Below are 15,475 nucleotides of genomic sequence, written 5' to 3'. Positions count from 1 at the left end.
CCCTGGCTGTCCTGGACCTCGCTCTGTAGACCAGGCTGGACTTACACTGAAAGATCTGCCTGGAATGAACAATGGCTGGACTCAGATTCATCTTTTTTGGGCAGGTGGGAGGAGGTCAGAGGACAACTTTCAGAGGTCAGATTTTGCCTTCTTCACTGTGTCCTTGGGACTGAATTCAGGTCATGAGACTTGGCAGCAAGGGTCTTGATTGCTTAGCCACCTCACTGGCCCCATTTTTGTCTTTTTAAAAAGCAAGGGCCCAGTGGGGTGGTGAGAGAGGTCATGTCTTTAAACCCAGCACTTGGGAGGCAGAGGATGGCTCAATGGTTAAGAGCACTGGCTGCTCCTCCGGAGGACTCCTGTTTGATTTCCAGCACCCACACGGCAGTTCCTAACTATCTATAATTCCCTGTCCCTGGGGATCTGAGTCCCTCATATGTGCAGGTATATAAAATAGAAATAAATAAATCTTGAAAAGGAGGGGAGCTCACAACAATTCTTAACTGCTGTTCCAGGTGACCTGCTACCTGTTTCTGGTTTCCAGGCACACATATGGTACAGATGTACGTGCCAGTAAAATATGCCCATACAATAAAACAAAAACTCAGAAATCATAAAAGTGCTCTGGCATATCGGAGGAGGAGAGTGAGCAGATGTGAGCTGAGACTCAGAGGTACAGCCAGTACCTGGGGACACAAGGTTGTGAAGAGCAAACATCTAAGTCAAGGATGAGTCTCAAAGCTGAGTGGGTGGTGGTGCCCACCTTTAATCCTATCACCCTGCAGAGAGGCAGATGGATCTCTGAGCTCCACAGCAGCCTGGTCTACATTTGTCTCGGTAAACATTAGAAAGTTTGAAACGTTTTATCCCCCGCTATTGTTGGCTCCCATGGGGCCATCACGTGCTTCGGGGATCTCTAACTTGGTGGCTTTATGCCACCTGCTTCTGTCCCAGGTGGATACGACCACCCAGCTGGTTGTCTTTGCTCACTTTCCTTCACCACCTGGTAGAAATATGACTTTACACCCATTAACTTATCAAACAGACTTATGTGTTAAATTTTCAATCCACAGACCCTCTACATAATAAGCTTACAACTAGCAGACAAAGATATAAACTGCCCATCCAGAAAAGATAAATTAGACCCATAGAAACCCTTAGAAATAATCATAACAACCTCACCAAGCTAGAGATGCTCTGAGAGAAACATACATATCGGCTTCCATTTTGCCTCCTGCCTCCTCCTCTGCTTTCTTAGACCTTTCTTCGCCCACTTCTCTACTGCTCAATCATGTATCACCTTAACATAAACCTACATACATTGTGGGTTCTAGAACAGTCAGGTTATATAATGAGACCCTATCTAAAACAAATAATAACAATAAAAAAAAAAACCCAACCAATCAAACACTCTCAGGCATCCAAAATAAATCACCGGAAATAATGTTTACTGGAAAGGCAAATTCTGAAGGAAGCAACTTTGGGAACTGGGTTGGATAATCTTGTCAACTTGATGCAAGCTAGGGCTATATGAGAGAAGGAACTGACAATTGAGAAAATGCTCCTATAAGATCTGGCTGTTGGCAAGCCTGTTCAGCATATTCTTAATGAGTGACTGATGGGGAAGGGTCTAGCTCATTGTGGGTGGGACCATCCCTGGGCTGGAGGTCCTATAAGAAGGCAGGCTGAACAGATCATGAGGAACAAGCAGCACCCGTACTTGGTCTCTGTGTCAGCTCCTGCCTTGAGTTCCTTCAGTGATGAACAGTGATGTGGAAATGTAAGGTGAATAAACGCTTTCTTCCAGGTTGCTCTTGGTCATGGTGTTTCATCAGAGCAATAGTAACCCTAATCAGAACAGAGATCATGAAAAACCAAGTATTCATGCTAACTGACCAGTGGGTGGTGGCCATGCTTATTACATTTATGTTTGTGCATACGCATGCACACACACACACACACACACACAGAGGTCACAAGACAACTTGTAGGAGTCAATTTTCTCAATCTACTAAGTGGATCCTGGAGGTCAAACTTGGATTACTAAGTCCGGCAGCCATCTTGCTGGTCCAGGTAGGAGCAATTAGACCGAACTTCCGAGTGCTGAAGAGAGGCGAGAGCCAGTCACGAATATTTAGGCCCCGTGGATAGTGTAAGAAGATGCATAAGAGAGAGCTGGAGACTTAGCAATCCGGAGGGGAAGAAGTTGTTAGAATGGCAAGGGATGGAGGGGCAGAAAAACCAGGGGACTGATAGAGATATCAAGGGAAGGGAGAAACGGCAAGAGGTCATGGGAAGACAAAGGGGGACTTGGAGACACAGATATTAGCCTTGGTAGTTGTCTTCCACAAAGAGAACTCAAAGTTGGCACCATGACCGCTGTCACCACCTCCTTCTCCCCTACGGTTGCTCATACAGCCCAGGCTCACCTGAAACTTGGTATGTACCGGAGGGTGGTCTAGGTGCCCTCCAGCCTTCCTCACCCAAGTGCTGGGGTCAACAGCACCACCAACTTCAACCCCAATTACTTTATGGTCATTTACTGGAAAATAGTACTTTGGTGAATTAATCTCTCTCTGTATGTGTGTGTGTGTGTGTGTGTGTGTGTGTGTGTATAACATACATACATATAATTTTTCCCCTCCAACTGTACTAAAAGGATGTAAGAGACTTAAGAAGAAATTGAGAAGCAGATTGCAGTTAAACAGGAACTTAGACCTGGCCTTGAACTTTTGTTTCCATGACAACCATCTATCTACTGCTTATTACAGCAATAAGCCTGCATAGAGAACCAGACACGATCAGCACACAGGCTTACAGCCAGTGAACTGCTCTCGCATCGAGCTTGGCTGAATAAATATTCAGATGTTCCTTTCCTTCACTGTCCTAAGAGAAGTCCTAATCTTAAAACACCCAGTACTTTGGTTGTTGGTTTCTGTTTTGTTCTGTGAGATAGGGTTTCATAGCCTTGAGCATGCTGTGTGGGCCAGGCTGGCCCACCTCTAAGCGCTGGGTATACACTATCATGCCTGGCTTTTGTCTTTCACTTATGGTGCCTAGCATCCAAGGTGGTCAGAAGAAGGCATCAGATCCCCTTGGACTGAAGTTACAGATGGTTGTGAGCTGCCAAGAGGATGCTGGGAACTGAACCTGTGTCCTCTAGAAGAACAGTTGGCGTCCTTAACCACTAATCCATCTCTTCCATAGTCCTCTTCCTCCTTGCGATGCTGTTTCTCTGTGTGTTCAAGCTGGACTCCACCTTCTGGGCTCAACTGGTCCTTCTAAGCACAAGCTACCACAGAGGAGGGTGACGCTCAACAAACCCAGCCCTCCTGCAGTGTGCAGAATTAAACTTATGGCCTTCCCATGCTGGGCAACTGCTCCTCCACACTGGACTTTGTTAACATCTCTGAAGTATAGCACCAGAACTCAGGCCCCAGACTTCGCTTGGAAAAGTGAGAAGGGCACTTTGAAGACTCAAGTTGAGGGAAAAAGGACTCGCAATGACATCCTCTGAGCAAGGTCAAGTATGGTGCTACTGTGTGCAATCTCAGCACCCAGGGATCTGTGCCCAAGGCCAGCCTGGGCTACACATTAAAACTTCCCAAAAAAAGAGTTCTAAAAAAAAAGAGTTCTATAATTAAAATCTCATCCCGCTTCCCTTCCCAGATTTCCACATCCCCCATCCCTCACATATGGAATCTAATCCTGCAACTGTTCCCTAATGCACAGCTGTGGGGCGGGCAGCTGACAGGATACTAAAATTATCTGCAGAGTAATAACAGTGCCTGAAATATTTCTAAAGCCAGAAAACAGAGTTCCTGAGCTATGACTCTTTCAGATAGAGAAAGGGAAACTCTGGGCCCAAAGAAGAAAATATGGAACCTAGAACAATTTCACCACTAAAATGTTAAAGAGAAACAAAAGAAGGAGCCATCAAGGGAGGTCTGAGAGCCTTTTTCATTGTTATTAATAAGGACACACACACACACACACACACACACACACACACACACACACACACGCATCAACTAAATATGTACCCTCTTTAGCACAGAGATTCAGTTGTAACAGTGTACTGGCTCAGCAGGAGCCATGAAATGGAGAAGACAGAAATGGTGGGGGCCGAGGGATTGGTGGGCTGGACTGACCAGTTCCTCATGAGGGTGAGCAATCTCTCGACCTTTAATCACAGATTCCTTATAAGCCAGAGTGGGACAAAGGTTAGGCAGGTGTGGTTTCAAACTCTGTCAGTGGCTGGGTGCTGATCTCAGTATTATCAGAACCTAAAACAACAGTGCAGTCAGGGCAGGGTCTGGGCTCAGCCCTTCCATCTTCCCAGAACTGGCTCTGGAGCCTCTTCTGAAGACCTCAGAGAAGACAGCCTAAAAATAACAGGGCTAGATTCCCTTTAACTTCAAAAAATATCAAGTTAAACAGGAAACTCAGGCTAAGAAACCAAACTCCACCAGTTAACCTTTATCAAGAAAAGAATCACATGATGCCGAAGTCACAGGGAAGAGAAACCAAAGTTCTTCAAACTGCTTTTAATAGGACCTTTCTTTTGCCAGGGTCACTGTTTATAAAGCAGAGATCTTATACATGTATAAATTATATATAATATAAATGTGTTCTAAAAATATATACATTTATGAAGAGTTAAGTGTGGAGCTACAAAGAAATGTAGGCTCTGTTCCAGAAACTACTCTTCTGTGTGTATAACTAAAAGATAAATCCCCTTTCTTACCCCAGAGAGTAGCTCTGTGTAGCTCAAGCTATCCTAGACCTCAATCTGTAGACCAGGCTGGCCTCAAACTCAGAGAGCTCCTCCTGCCTCTGCCTTTCAAGTGTTGGAATTTAAAGTGTGCACACTGTGCTGTGCTCTGACTTTATTAGTTTATTTTAAAGTAACTCTTTAAACAAACAAACATGGTACTGTAGCAGTCTTCGGGAATATATGGCGAGTGAACTCAAAAGTATCGAAGCAATCGTAGCAGCATGTTTCTGTTTAATATGGAACCTAGGAAGAAAATCCAGGCTCAGCCCTTCATTTTTATTGCTGGTCCTACTTCTGTATTTTATTATTAATATTAATAATACTGTGAATATGCGTGTACACACACGAGAGTGTCTGGAGAGGAAATGCTATCCTCTGTGCTAGAGTCAGAGGTGCCCGTGTGTCACCTGATGGAGTGCTGGGAACCAAACTCTGGTCTTCTGAAATGCAATCTAGACTCTGAACCTCAGAGCCACTTCTCTGGCCCCTGGCTGTTTGTCCCATTTCCAGGCCTTTACCCTCTGCTCCCTTGGAATATCCCTACTATGTTTCTAACCCACAAATCAAATGCCATTCATCTCCCAAAACCAGTTCAACATGTTAAGACAAATGCCCCAGGGTGGGGGGGGCACTAAACAGAAAGACAAACTCAAACATTAACTCCAGCAGGTTTTCTCAACTGCAAAACAGGGATAAAGCTGCTCTCGTGCAGGTTTTGTGAGGATTAAAAATACTGTGCATACATTTCTACCAACAGTCTGTGGACATCACTGGTGGAAGAGTGTGTGCTTAGCTCGCACCAGAGGTTAGGTTCAACCCCAGAATCTCCATACACACAACAGAAGCCTGGTAATCGGTTTCACTAAATGGGCTCAGGACTTACAACTTTGCATCTGTTCAATTTGTCTTTCTTTATAACCTTCATATAGAGAGGATAATTAACCTACTTGTCTATGGAGAAGCTGATCTGTAAGATCCTTTTAAGAAGACCACCAGTCTTAATAATATTCTTTATCTAAAGTGACCTATACATTCTCAATGGGGAACAGCAAAAACAAGATGATTCTGGGGGCTAGAGAGATGGCTCAGTGGTTAGGAGCACTGACTGCTCTTCCAGAGGTCCTGAGTTCAAATCCCAGCAACCACACGGTGGCTCACACCATCTGTAATAGGATCCGATGCCCTCTTCTGGTGTGTCTGAAGACAGCGACAGTGCACTCACATAAATAAAATAAATAAATCTTTAGTGAAAGAAGATAGAAAGGAAGAAAGGGAAAAAATAGTGCTGGAAGCTAGTGGCACACAGTCTCGGCAGCAGAGGGAAGGAGGCCATCATCGATTCGGTAAGATGCAGGCCTCATGGCACAGGCTTAGGACTTCAGAACCGGACATGACAGATGACAGAAGTCAGTTCTGGAGAAGCAGGAGGGACACTGTGGCTCCTGGCCCTAGAGCACTTCAGGGACACGTGAGCAGGCAGCCACTACAGAGACACGCAACTCAAGCCGTGAGAAAGCCAAGCATAGTTACCCACAGGTAGGGCTGAGGAGGGTAAAGAAGTCATGTGTGGAGCAGCTTCTCCGAAGGACGGGGGTTTCCCAGGCCCATTAATTGTCACAGCACTGTCTCATGTTCCTTTGCCTTCTTCCCGTTCCTGCAGCCCCCCCCCACTGCATCGGCTTTCACCTGAGTTCCCACAAAGCCCCATCATTTGTCTCCATGTTACCGGTCTCTCACTGTACATTTCGAGCTGTTGCCAGAAGCATCTGAGGGAAAGCACACGTCTCATCTTGTCAGTCTCCCTGCAGGAAAACCTCCCATTGCATCTTGCTGTTAACCCAACTAAACCCCAGCCGTGGCACAGCTTACCGCCTGGCTGACTGAACTGTACCAGCCCTTCCGTTTGGATCTTTGCGGATCACTCACTGTCATATCCCTCATCATGGCCGCTCTCCACGCCTTTCCTCCTTTCCTTTGCACTACACTCATACACTCAACTCTTGTTTTGAAAACCCACCTCCTCCCTCAATCTCCCTGAGGATTAAAAAAAAAAAAAAAAAAAAAAAAAACCAAACCAAAACAGAACACTTGGGTCAAGAGGTAGAAGCAGGAGTTCAAGGTCCTCAGCTATATAGCAAGTTCAAGGCCAGCCTGAGCTGGAAGAGACTCTGTCTAAACAAAACAAAAACCCCACTGCAGATACACAAAAGAGTAGTCTTTAGAAAGGCCGGGGAAGCCCATAGAAGATGGTTTAAAAACATGTTAAAGGGAACTGGGGGGTTGTAGCTCAGTGCTTGCCTGGAATTCATGAGGTCCTGGGTTCAATCACTACAACTGAAAGAAAATGAACAAGGGACAGGCAGGGTGGCACTGTTGAGCAGAGACAGGGAATTGGGAATTGAGCCTAAGGTCTAAGACCCTGTCACCAAAAAAAAAAAAAAAAAAAAAAAAAAAAAAAAAAAGTTCAAAATAGCTTTGACAGTCCTCCCACCAGAAGGGGGAGCCAAATTCCAAATTCCCTTCCTACAGAATAGGAGCCAGCCTCAGTGACTCACATCTGAGAATATGGCAGCTGATAGGAATTGGCTTCCAAGGTCATGGGCAGGCATAGAGCTTCTGGCTCCTCCCCTCCTGACGTTTGCCTTAGGAGCACAGCCATCTAGCCAAGCTGTCACATGGACTGGCCACATGTAGGTAGGTGTTCCAGCTCTGGCTCCAGCTGAGATCCCAAGAATTAGCCAGCTCAACTTCCTGATTTGTGAGTGAGCGAGTTTTCAGATGTCTGAGTCCCCCGCCTGTGACCTTCCCCAGCTGATGTTGAGAAGAGACGAGCCTAAATCAGATAGCTACAGACCAAACACTGCTTGCTACTCATTACTTTATGTCTCTCAGTTTTAGGGATTTAGTGAGGTAGACTTGCACTGTAGAGCTATGGCCCTAAAGGATGAGGTACTGGCTGGTCTGGAATTCTTTTTATTTTTAAATTTTATTTTATATGTATGGGTGTGTGTATGTGTGTATGTCTGTGGATAATGTGTGTGTCTGGTGTTGGTAGAGAGTGTTGGCCTGGAGCTAGAGTTATAGACGATTGTGAGCTGCCAGGTGGGTGTTGGGATTTGAACTCAGTTTCTCTGGAAGTGCTCTTCACAACTGAGGCATCTCCCTAGCACCTGCTCTGGAATTCTTTATGTAAACCAGACTGGCCTTGGGCTTGCAAAGATCTTCCTGTCTTTCCTCCCAGGTGCTGGGATTGCAGGTCTGCACCCTCATACCTAGTTTGTTTATTTATTTTGTTGGATCTCAATAAGATGTTCAGATTGGTCTTAAACTCAAGTCTGTAGCCCTGGCAGACAATAAAGTTGGAATCCTCCTACCTCAGACTCCTAAATACTTGGGATTATTTTGGGTTTTGAGACTGGGTCTTTGCAACTTTGTGGGTTCTTCTTCCCACCCTTTATCTCCACCCCTTATCACTAGATGGGAGGAGGGGGGGGAAAGAGAGAGAGAGAGATCCCTGAATCTAATTTGTTTCCTTTTGTTTCTTCTTTGAGTAGGCTACTAACAAACTGCAACAAACCCTCCCTGAACAATCAACAACCACCCAGCCTGACTCTCTAGACATTTATATACTCTCTGAATCCCAACCATCATATAACCACAGAAATTATCTACAGCTGGTGAAGCCACAGCTCTACTAGAACAAGAGGGAAATCACACTCAGTTGCTGCAGGGGGTCCAAGAGGAATGAAACATAGTGTTATAATACTTTTGTGTTTTTCAGAGAAAACAAAGTTCAGAATTGCCACTAAAATATATAGCCGACATTGGTCTCAAAACAGTAATCCTTCTGCCTAAGCCTCTTGAGTGTGGGAGTGTAGTGCACTGCCATGTCTATCAAGACTTTTTAAAAAGAACTGGGACACTGTATCACTAATAACTACTCTAATGAGTCATTCTTTTCAGAAGTTTAAATTGTATCTCTTTAGTTTTGTGTGTGTGCCTGTGTTCTGTGAATGTGTGTGTCTGTGTGAATGTGAGCGTGTGAGTATATGTCTCTGTGTCTGTGTGTAAATATCTATGTGAATGTGTGAGTATGTGTGTGTATGTCTGTGTGAGTGTGTGTGTGAATGTCTGTGTGAATGTGAGTGTATCTGTGTATGTGAGTGTGTGTGAGTATGTGAGTGTATCTGTGTGCGAATGTCTGTGTGAATGTGTGTGAATGTGAGTGTATGTGTGTGTATGAGCGTATGTCAGTATATATGTGCCATGGCCTTCAGGAGTTGGTTTTTCTACCTGCTGAGCCATTTACCAGCCTGTCACAAATCTTTAGATCTGGAAAGTTGGTGGGCCTAAAGCAAACTGGTAAGTCTCTGAAGTCTGGTATTAAAACAGCTGCTTTCATCTTCCCTGAAGTGTGTTTTTTACTCATGTGAGGATGATGGTTTCTGACAGAAAACTGCAGCAGGAGAGAATGCATTATGAGACAGTAAGGACAGACTGACATTTGTCCCCGCTGCACTCCAACTTGGGAAATAACTGAGGATGGCATTTGCTGCATAGGACACAAGGGATTTGTTATCAAAGAAAAGGTGACACTGTGGGTTGCAGAAACTTCCTGCTGGTATTTAACTACATCCTAGACACAGTTCCTAGAATTGCTGTCTTCACATTTTTATTCTCCTTTCATAAGTAAAGCAGCTTCACAGTAATGGACTACTAGCGTGGCAAGCCTACCACCTGTAGGGATGGGGCTGATGCTAAGGTCCTGTTCCCCAATTGGTTCTTCTTGATCTATCAATAAGGATGCTAGCAGCCAATGAGCTTGGTGAAATAGGTTGGACTTCCAGGTCCCCACAGTCACAATAGTACAGGCGGGGAGAAAAAGGAAAGGAGTTTTTCTGCTGTGCTTCAGAAGGAGAAAAGCCAACCAGCCAAGTGAGATCTGGCCATAGGCTGCTTCTTCAGGTGGGAAGTTGGGATGTTGAGCTGGGACTAAATGTAACTGAGCAGCTGAAGCTAGGGCAGGTTGAGAGGTGGTGAGCCAAGAGTATGGGGAGGAATTGGAGGTACCCAGAAATTGAGCCAATAAGGTAGGTTGAAACTGATGTGTGTGTCTGTGTTTTACATCGAAGGGAATCTGGTAGAATGGCCTGTTCCCAGAGCTTAGAGAGGGGTAGGTAGCAAAAGCTACACACAACAACCACCTGTGCTGGGGCGCATCTCTGCTCTCTCTGGCATGCTAACCTCCATGAGCCATTCCTTTCCTGCGTGTATGCTCCAGTCACCATGCTCGGCACCAGACATGCAGATGCAGGAAGTTCCTCAAGTTGAAGGCCAGTGGAGGGCATAGCATGCACGTTTTTTTTCAACCCTCTCCTTCCACATGGTTCTCAATGTAGCCCTGGCTATCCCAGAACTCGCTCTGTAGACCACACTAGCCTCAAACTCAAAGATCCATTCGCCCTGCCTCCCCAGTCTGGCCGCCAAACCTGGCTGGCAAATGTTTCTTGTTTTCTTAAAGGGCCAGATGGGAAATAGTTTAGATTTTTTGAGATAGTGGTCTCTGTTAATCCAGTATCTCTGGTGACTTAGCGTGAAAGTAAAGGCAACCTGCAAATGGATGCCTCTGTTTCGCTAAACCCTTATTTGCTAAGCCCTACTATCAGACACTTGAAATGTTACAAGTATAACAGATACCCTTAATTTCAAACATTATTTCAACTCTTACAGGTGGGGAATGAAGCTCAGGATGGAGCACATGCCTATCATGTACAAGGCTCTGGGCATGACATTTAGCACTGAAAAATAAAAGTTATACTATTTTTTTTCCACAGGGAATGGTGGTTTACACCAAGAAATGCAGCATTCAGGAGGCTGAGTCAAGCAAGAGTTTTTCTCATGAGTTCAAACCCGGTCTGGGAAACAGTGAGTTTCAGACCATCAACCTGGGCTACAGAGTAGGAAGAAGAAAAAAAAACCCTAAAAACAACAACCACAACAAAAAAGGCTTTGGTGGCTTGTACCTATAATCCCAGGATTGGAGGCAGAGGTTAGAAGTTTGAGTTCAAAGTCATTCTCAGCTACAGTGAGTACAAAGCCAGCCTGGGTTACAGAAGAGCCTATCTCAGTACAAACAGGCAAACCAAGGACTAAACAAAGCAAAACAAAGCACACTCCTCAATGGCTCCTGCATAAGACAGACTCTTGTCTCTCCTCTGACCCTCATTCCATTCCTCATTTTGCTTTATAAGTAATGTGTGTGTGTGTGTGTGTGTGTGTGTGTGTGTGTGTGTGTGTGTGTACAACAGTCCTGGTTGTCCTGGACTCACTCTTTAGACCAGGCTGTCCTGGAACTCAGAGAGTTTCCCCTGCCTCTGCCTCCTGGGTGCTGTGATTAAAGGTGTGCTCCACCACTATGTCCGACTCTTACAAATATCTTTTGTGTTTATAACTTTTTCTTTTCCTTAGTTAAATAAAAATTCAAAGATAGGGAGGTGCTTTTTGATTCTTTCCTCTAGAGTGGCCTATGGGGTGCATAAAATCCAGGGCTGCTCAGCCCAACCATTCAGCCATTTTCCTGACAGGTAGTAAATCTGCTCAAGGCGGCCCGTCCTTTTGGACCAAGATCAGCACTTACTTGGAGAATATTTCCACAATTGCGGATGACTTGTTCTTGTTGACGAGAGAAAGTTCCTTGGCTGTTACTCTCAAGGACAGGGAAGTCCACTGTCGTCTGTTAAATGGAGTAGATTCCATCTTGTCGTCAGACTCTGAGACACCTGTGGGCTAGAGGAAGGGTGAGAGTATTAAACATAGGACAGGATCCCCAGCACTCAGAGATGGGCAAAGCAAGAGAGCCCAAGTCAACAGACTGCACTCCCCTGCTGCTTTCCCCAAGTTCGTGTGACCTCTGCCAGAGGAGTCAGAATCTTTGGGGTCCGGTTTCCTGTGAAAGGAGGTCAGAACAGGTGATCTCAGGTCCCATTCCAGTTCCATCGTTTTATCACTGGCCCTACTGTGCAAACTGTGCTGGCCTTTTTCTGAACTTAAATTGGTTCCAAAGTCACATTTGGAGTGAAATTGTCCCCTCTTTGGAATAACATCCGGGGAGAGATATAATCAGCATCTCAGAGTGAAGCCCAAACTAGGCTCTGCATAGTCCACAGGGTTTCTGGTCTCTGTTTCTCCTTCATTCTTTCCTTCCTTCCTTCTTTTTTCCCCTACAGGCACTGGGGAGGTTGCATGGCATAGGAGAAAGAGCTAGCTCTCTGGCATAGCAAGTTTGTTACTTTGAACTAGTTAACTAGTTACATTTGGGGCTGGGATACTGTTCAGCAGGGAGAGCTTGTCTAGCATGGGCAAAGCTCTTGGCCCCAGCACTGCAAAGTAGACAAGTACAAAATACTTTAAATTGGAAAAGTCTTAAGTATAAAGCCATCAGACTGAGTGTGGTAACACAGGCCCTAAAGAAGAAACTCTGATAGGTAGACTATGGCTTGACATATTTAGATGTCTGTGTTTGAGTTAGAGAGCGTGTCTATGGAAGCCAGGAGGCAAGAAGGGGCCACGAGAGTTCCATGTGAGTGTGTGGTCGGGGAAGTCTTTGGTGGGAGGACAGTAAAACACATGGAGCATGGAAGTAACCATAGGTAGAAAGGTTTAAATGGTGATGGGTTTTAGGGAGAGAGAAAATGTGGGAGTGAGAAACCTACTACTTTAGAAACTAAGCAATATGACAATGACAGTTTGAGTGGAGGTGCCCTGCATGGGTAGCCAATGCTGGTCCCAGAAGACACAGGGACCAGCTGTTTTTCGTTGTTGTTTTGCTTTAGTTTTCATTTTTATTTTCTGTGCATGAGTGGGTATTTCACCTACATGTATGTGTGTGTACCATGTATATGCCTGTGGAGGCCAGAAGAAGACATCAGAGCCCCGGGAAGTGGAGTTCCAGACAGATATGAGCGGTCATGTAGATTTTGAGAATTGAACCTGGGTCCTCTGCAAGAGCAGCCAGTGCTCTTAACCCCTGAACCGTCTGTACAGCCCCAGGAAACCATAGGTTTTAAATGAAAACCCCAGTGCAGATACAGGACACACATCCCTAGAAGAAATGGTTGGGGAGTCCACCGGAGCACCCAAAACAACACAGACTCTTACCACTGCTCTTGGTTCCCACATGAACTAGCAAGATGGCAAGACCCTGTTGTTGGAGATATCATACACTTGGGATGCAGGACACAGAAATCAAGGCAGAACCGAGCTGGAAGCTGCCTCCCTGCTAGCTAGCATTTCATAGTTCTGGAAGGGGTTTTGCAGGTCACTGGAGGAGAAATGTCAGCAACTGTTTACCAGACTATAGAGCCTGTGTGCTACAATACCAACCGGACAGGCAGGATATGTCCACCCGTGCTACAGGGCAAGGCTGTGTGTGTTTGCTGGGGGATAGGGGTGGGTTAACTAACCCACTTCCCAATTGGGTCTGAGGCATGCTCCACAGGAAGGAATTCATATCTGGTATAAACCTGGCCAAAAGCCTATGGCTGGGCCCTAGAGGGAAAGCATTACTAATGTGATGATGTACTGCAGTGCTGGTGTCAGTCTGGGTCAGAGAGACAGGACACTGCAAGAGGAGGGGGAAGAATGTAAGAGCCATAGGCCAGACAGCAGTTCCACGAAACACCATCTTCTGGATGTGGCAACCCTCACATCATGAGCACACAGAAGCTGTGGTCACTTGAACAAGAAAGGACATGGAACTGGGAGATGATTAAGAGGATAAAGACACTTGCCACCAAGCCTGACCACCTGAATGCTACTCCTGGGACCCACATGGTGGAGAGAGAGAGACAACCTCTCAAAGTTGTCCTCTGCAAGCAGGCTACTGGCATGCATGCACCCCTTCCCAATACAGCCAAATAAAAGCTGATTGATCGAATGATCAATAAGATACAAAAGGGGAGAGGAGCTAATTGGGAAGAAGCAGAGGCCAAGTAGGAGATGGGAGATGAGTGAGGGTGACCAGGTGTGATGGTTTGTATGTGCTTGGCCCAGGGAATGGCATGACTTGGAGTAGGTATGTCACTGTGGGTGTGGGCTTAAGACCTCACCCAAGCTACATGTTTGTTAGTCTTTCACTAGCAGCCTTCAGTGGATTGGCACTATTAGATGGTAAGGCCCTGTTGGAGTAGGTGTGTCACTGTGGATGTGGACTTTGACACCCTTATCCTAACAGCCTGGAAGGAAGTCTTCCACTAGCAGCTTTCAGATGAAAATGTAGAACTCTCAGCTCCTCCTGCACCATGTCTGCCTGGATGCTACCATGCTCCTGCCTTGATGATAATGGACTGAACCTTTGAACCTATAAGCCAGCCCCAGTTAAATGTTGTCATTTATAAGACTTGCCTTGGTCATGGTGTCTGTTCCCAGCAGTAAGACCCTAACTAAGACACAGGGTAAGTATGATCATGATACATTGTTTCCAGGTGTGTAAGTGTGAAATGTTTCAACTTTCATAATCTCTTAAGCTTTAGCATTTTCAAATGAAAAACAAGGATAACATTTGTCTTTCTAGGATCTTACTGTAGATTTAAGGAGATAATACATTTTAAATATTAGACATACTTTAGTATTGTGAAGAATATTTTAAATGTATTATACTAACATTAGCTCTTATAATTATGAGGCCTTTTAAATAACTGGGTAAAGTATATATTTAAATTAAGAGGGTAAATCTTCTGCACTTAGCCTTCTTTTCTGGAATCCCTTCAAGCTGTAGAACACACAGAGTGTACTCCTAACACCACTCAGTCCCCACCTGCCAACCTGGAGGTGGGGTTTTCTTGCCCTCATAATTTCCAAAGGTTTTCCAACCTTTGTCCAGAAGAGGTGAGCTCAGAAGCAAGTCAACACTTCCTTATTTGAATAGGGGGAAAAATACAGATGAAAAAGCTGTTCTCTTGACAACCACAGACCAGGACTGGTCTACAGAATGTGGCCATTAGAACTACTCCCATCTGCTTTGGCAACAGCAGGATACAGGGCACTGACCGAGCTCTGCAGATCACCGTCTGACATGACCCTATATCCCCATAGGTACATGCTGTCCTTCCAATCAAAGCCTTCTCTGAAAACAAGTTTGTTTTTGAAGACTTAATTCTCATGTTAGAAAGTAGCACTGTACACAGCAACGCAGACAAGCCTGGGTGAGAGAGAGGTATATTCAGGTACAGTTCTTCTCACCACCCAAAGCTTGTGTTTTTTTTCTCAAACTTAGATTTTTCTTTAAAAAAAAATTCATGACAATAGGATGAATAAGATGAAGCGGGAATGACACTCCTGTAGAAAAAGTCAACAGTAAGGGTGAAAGCTTGGACCATGTGTGTCTCTTACTCGTGTGACCTCAACCTGAGTATACCAGATGACATCTGTGACACACGTGGGTCTCCGTTCCCCACGTTATTGACACACCCATCAAGCATCGTCAGCATTGTTTCTGCCGAGAAAAAAGGCAAGGGAGCGACGTGTAATTCAGTCAAGTGTCAAGACCGGAAACCACAGCAGTTGCCCTTCAAGCCAAATTTAGGAAATGTTGACCAACACTTTAAGACAACATTTGGAAAAATTCTGCTTCTGACCTGGGCGTGAGTATAAATGTCAGTTCTTTCACAGTGAGCCATTATGGATAAAAGAAGAAAAAAT

At 45.2% G+C, this 15,475-nt stretch overlaps 1 protein-coding gene across 1 annotated transcript in view; it reads right to left on the bottom strand.

Moving 5' to 3' along the window:
- LIMA1 (LIM domain and actin binding 1) overlaps window positions 1–15,475 on the bottom strand; it is a 91,433-nt gene that overhangs the window by 46,138 nt on the left and 29,820 nt on the right. Inside the window, exon 2 of the mRNA XM_080938950.1 lies at window positions 11,415–11,563. Coding sequence (XP_080795076.1) covers window positions 11,415–11,533 — 119 coding nt within the window. The 5' untranslated portion in view covers window positions 11,534–11,563. The remainder of the gene's footprint in view (window positions 1–11,414; window positions 11,564–15,475) is intronic.

The sequence above is a fragment of the Micromys minutus genome (assembly GCF_963924665.1).
Source record: "Micromys minutus genome assembly, chromosome: 27".
Classification (NCBI taxonomy): domain Eukaryota; kingdom Metazoa; phylum Chordata; class Mammalia; order Rodentia; family Muridae; genus Micromys; species Micromys minutus.
This window is presented reverse-complemented; position numbering and strand designations above follow the sequence as displayed.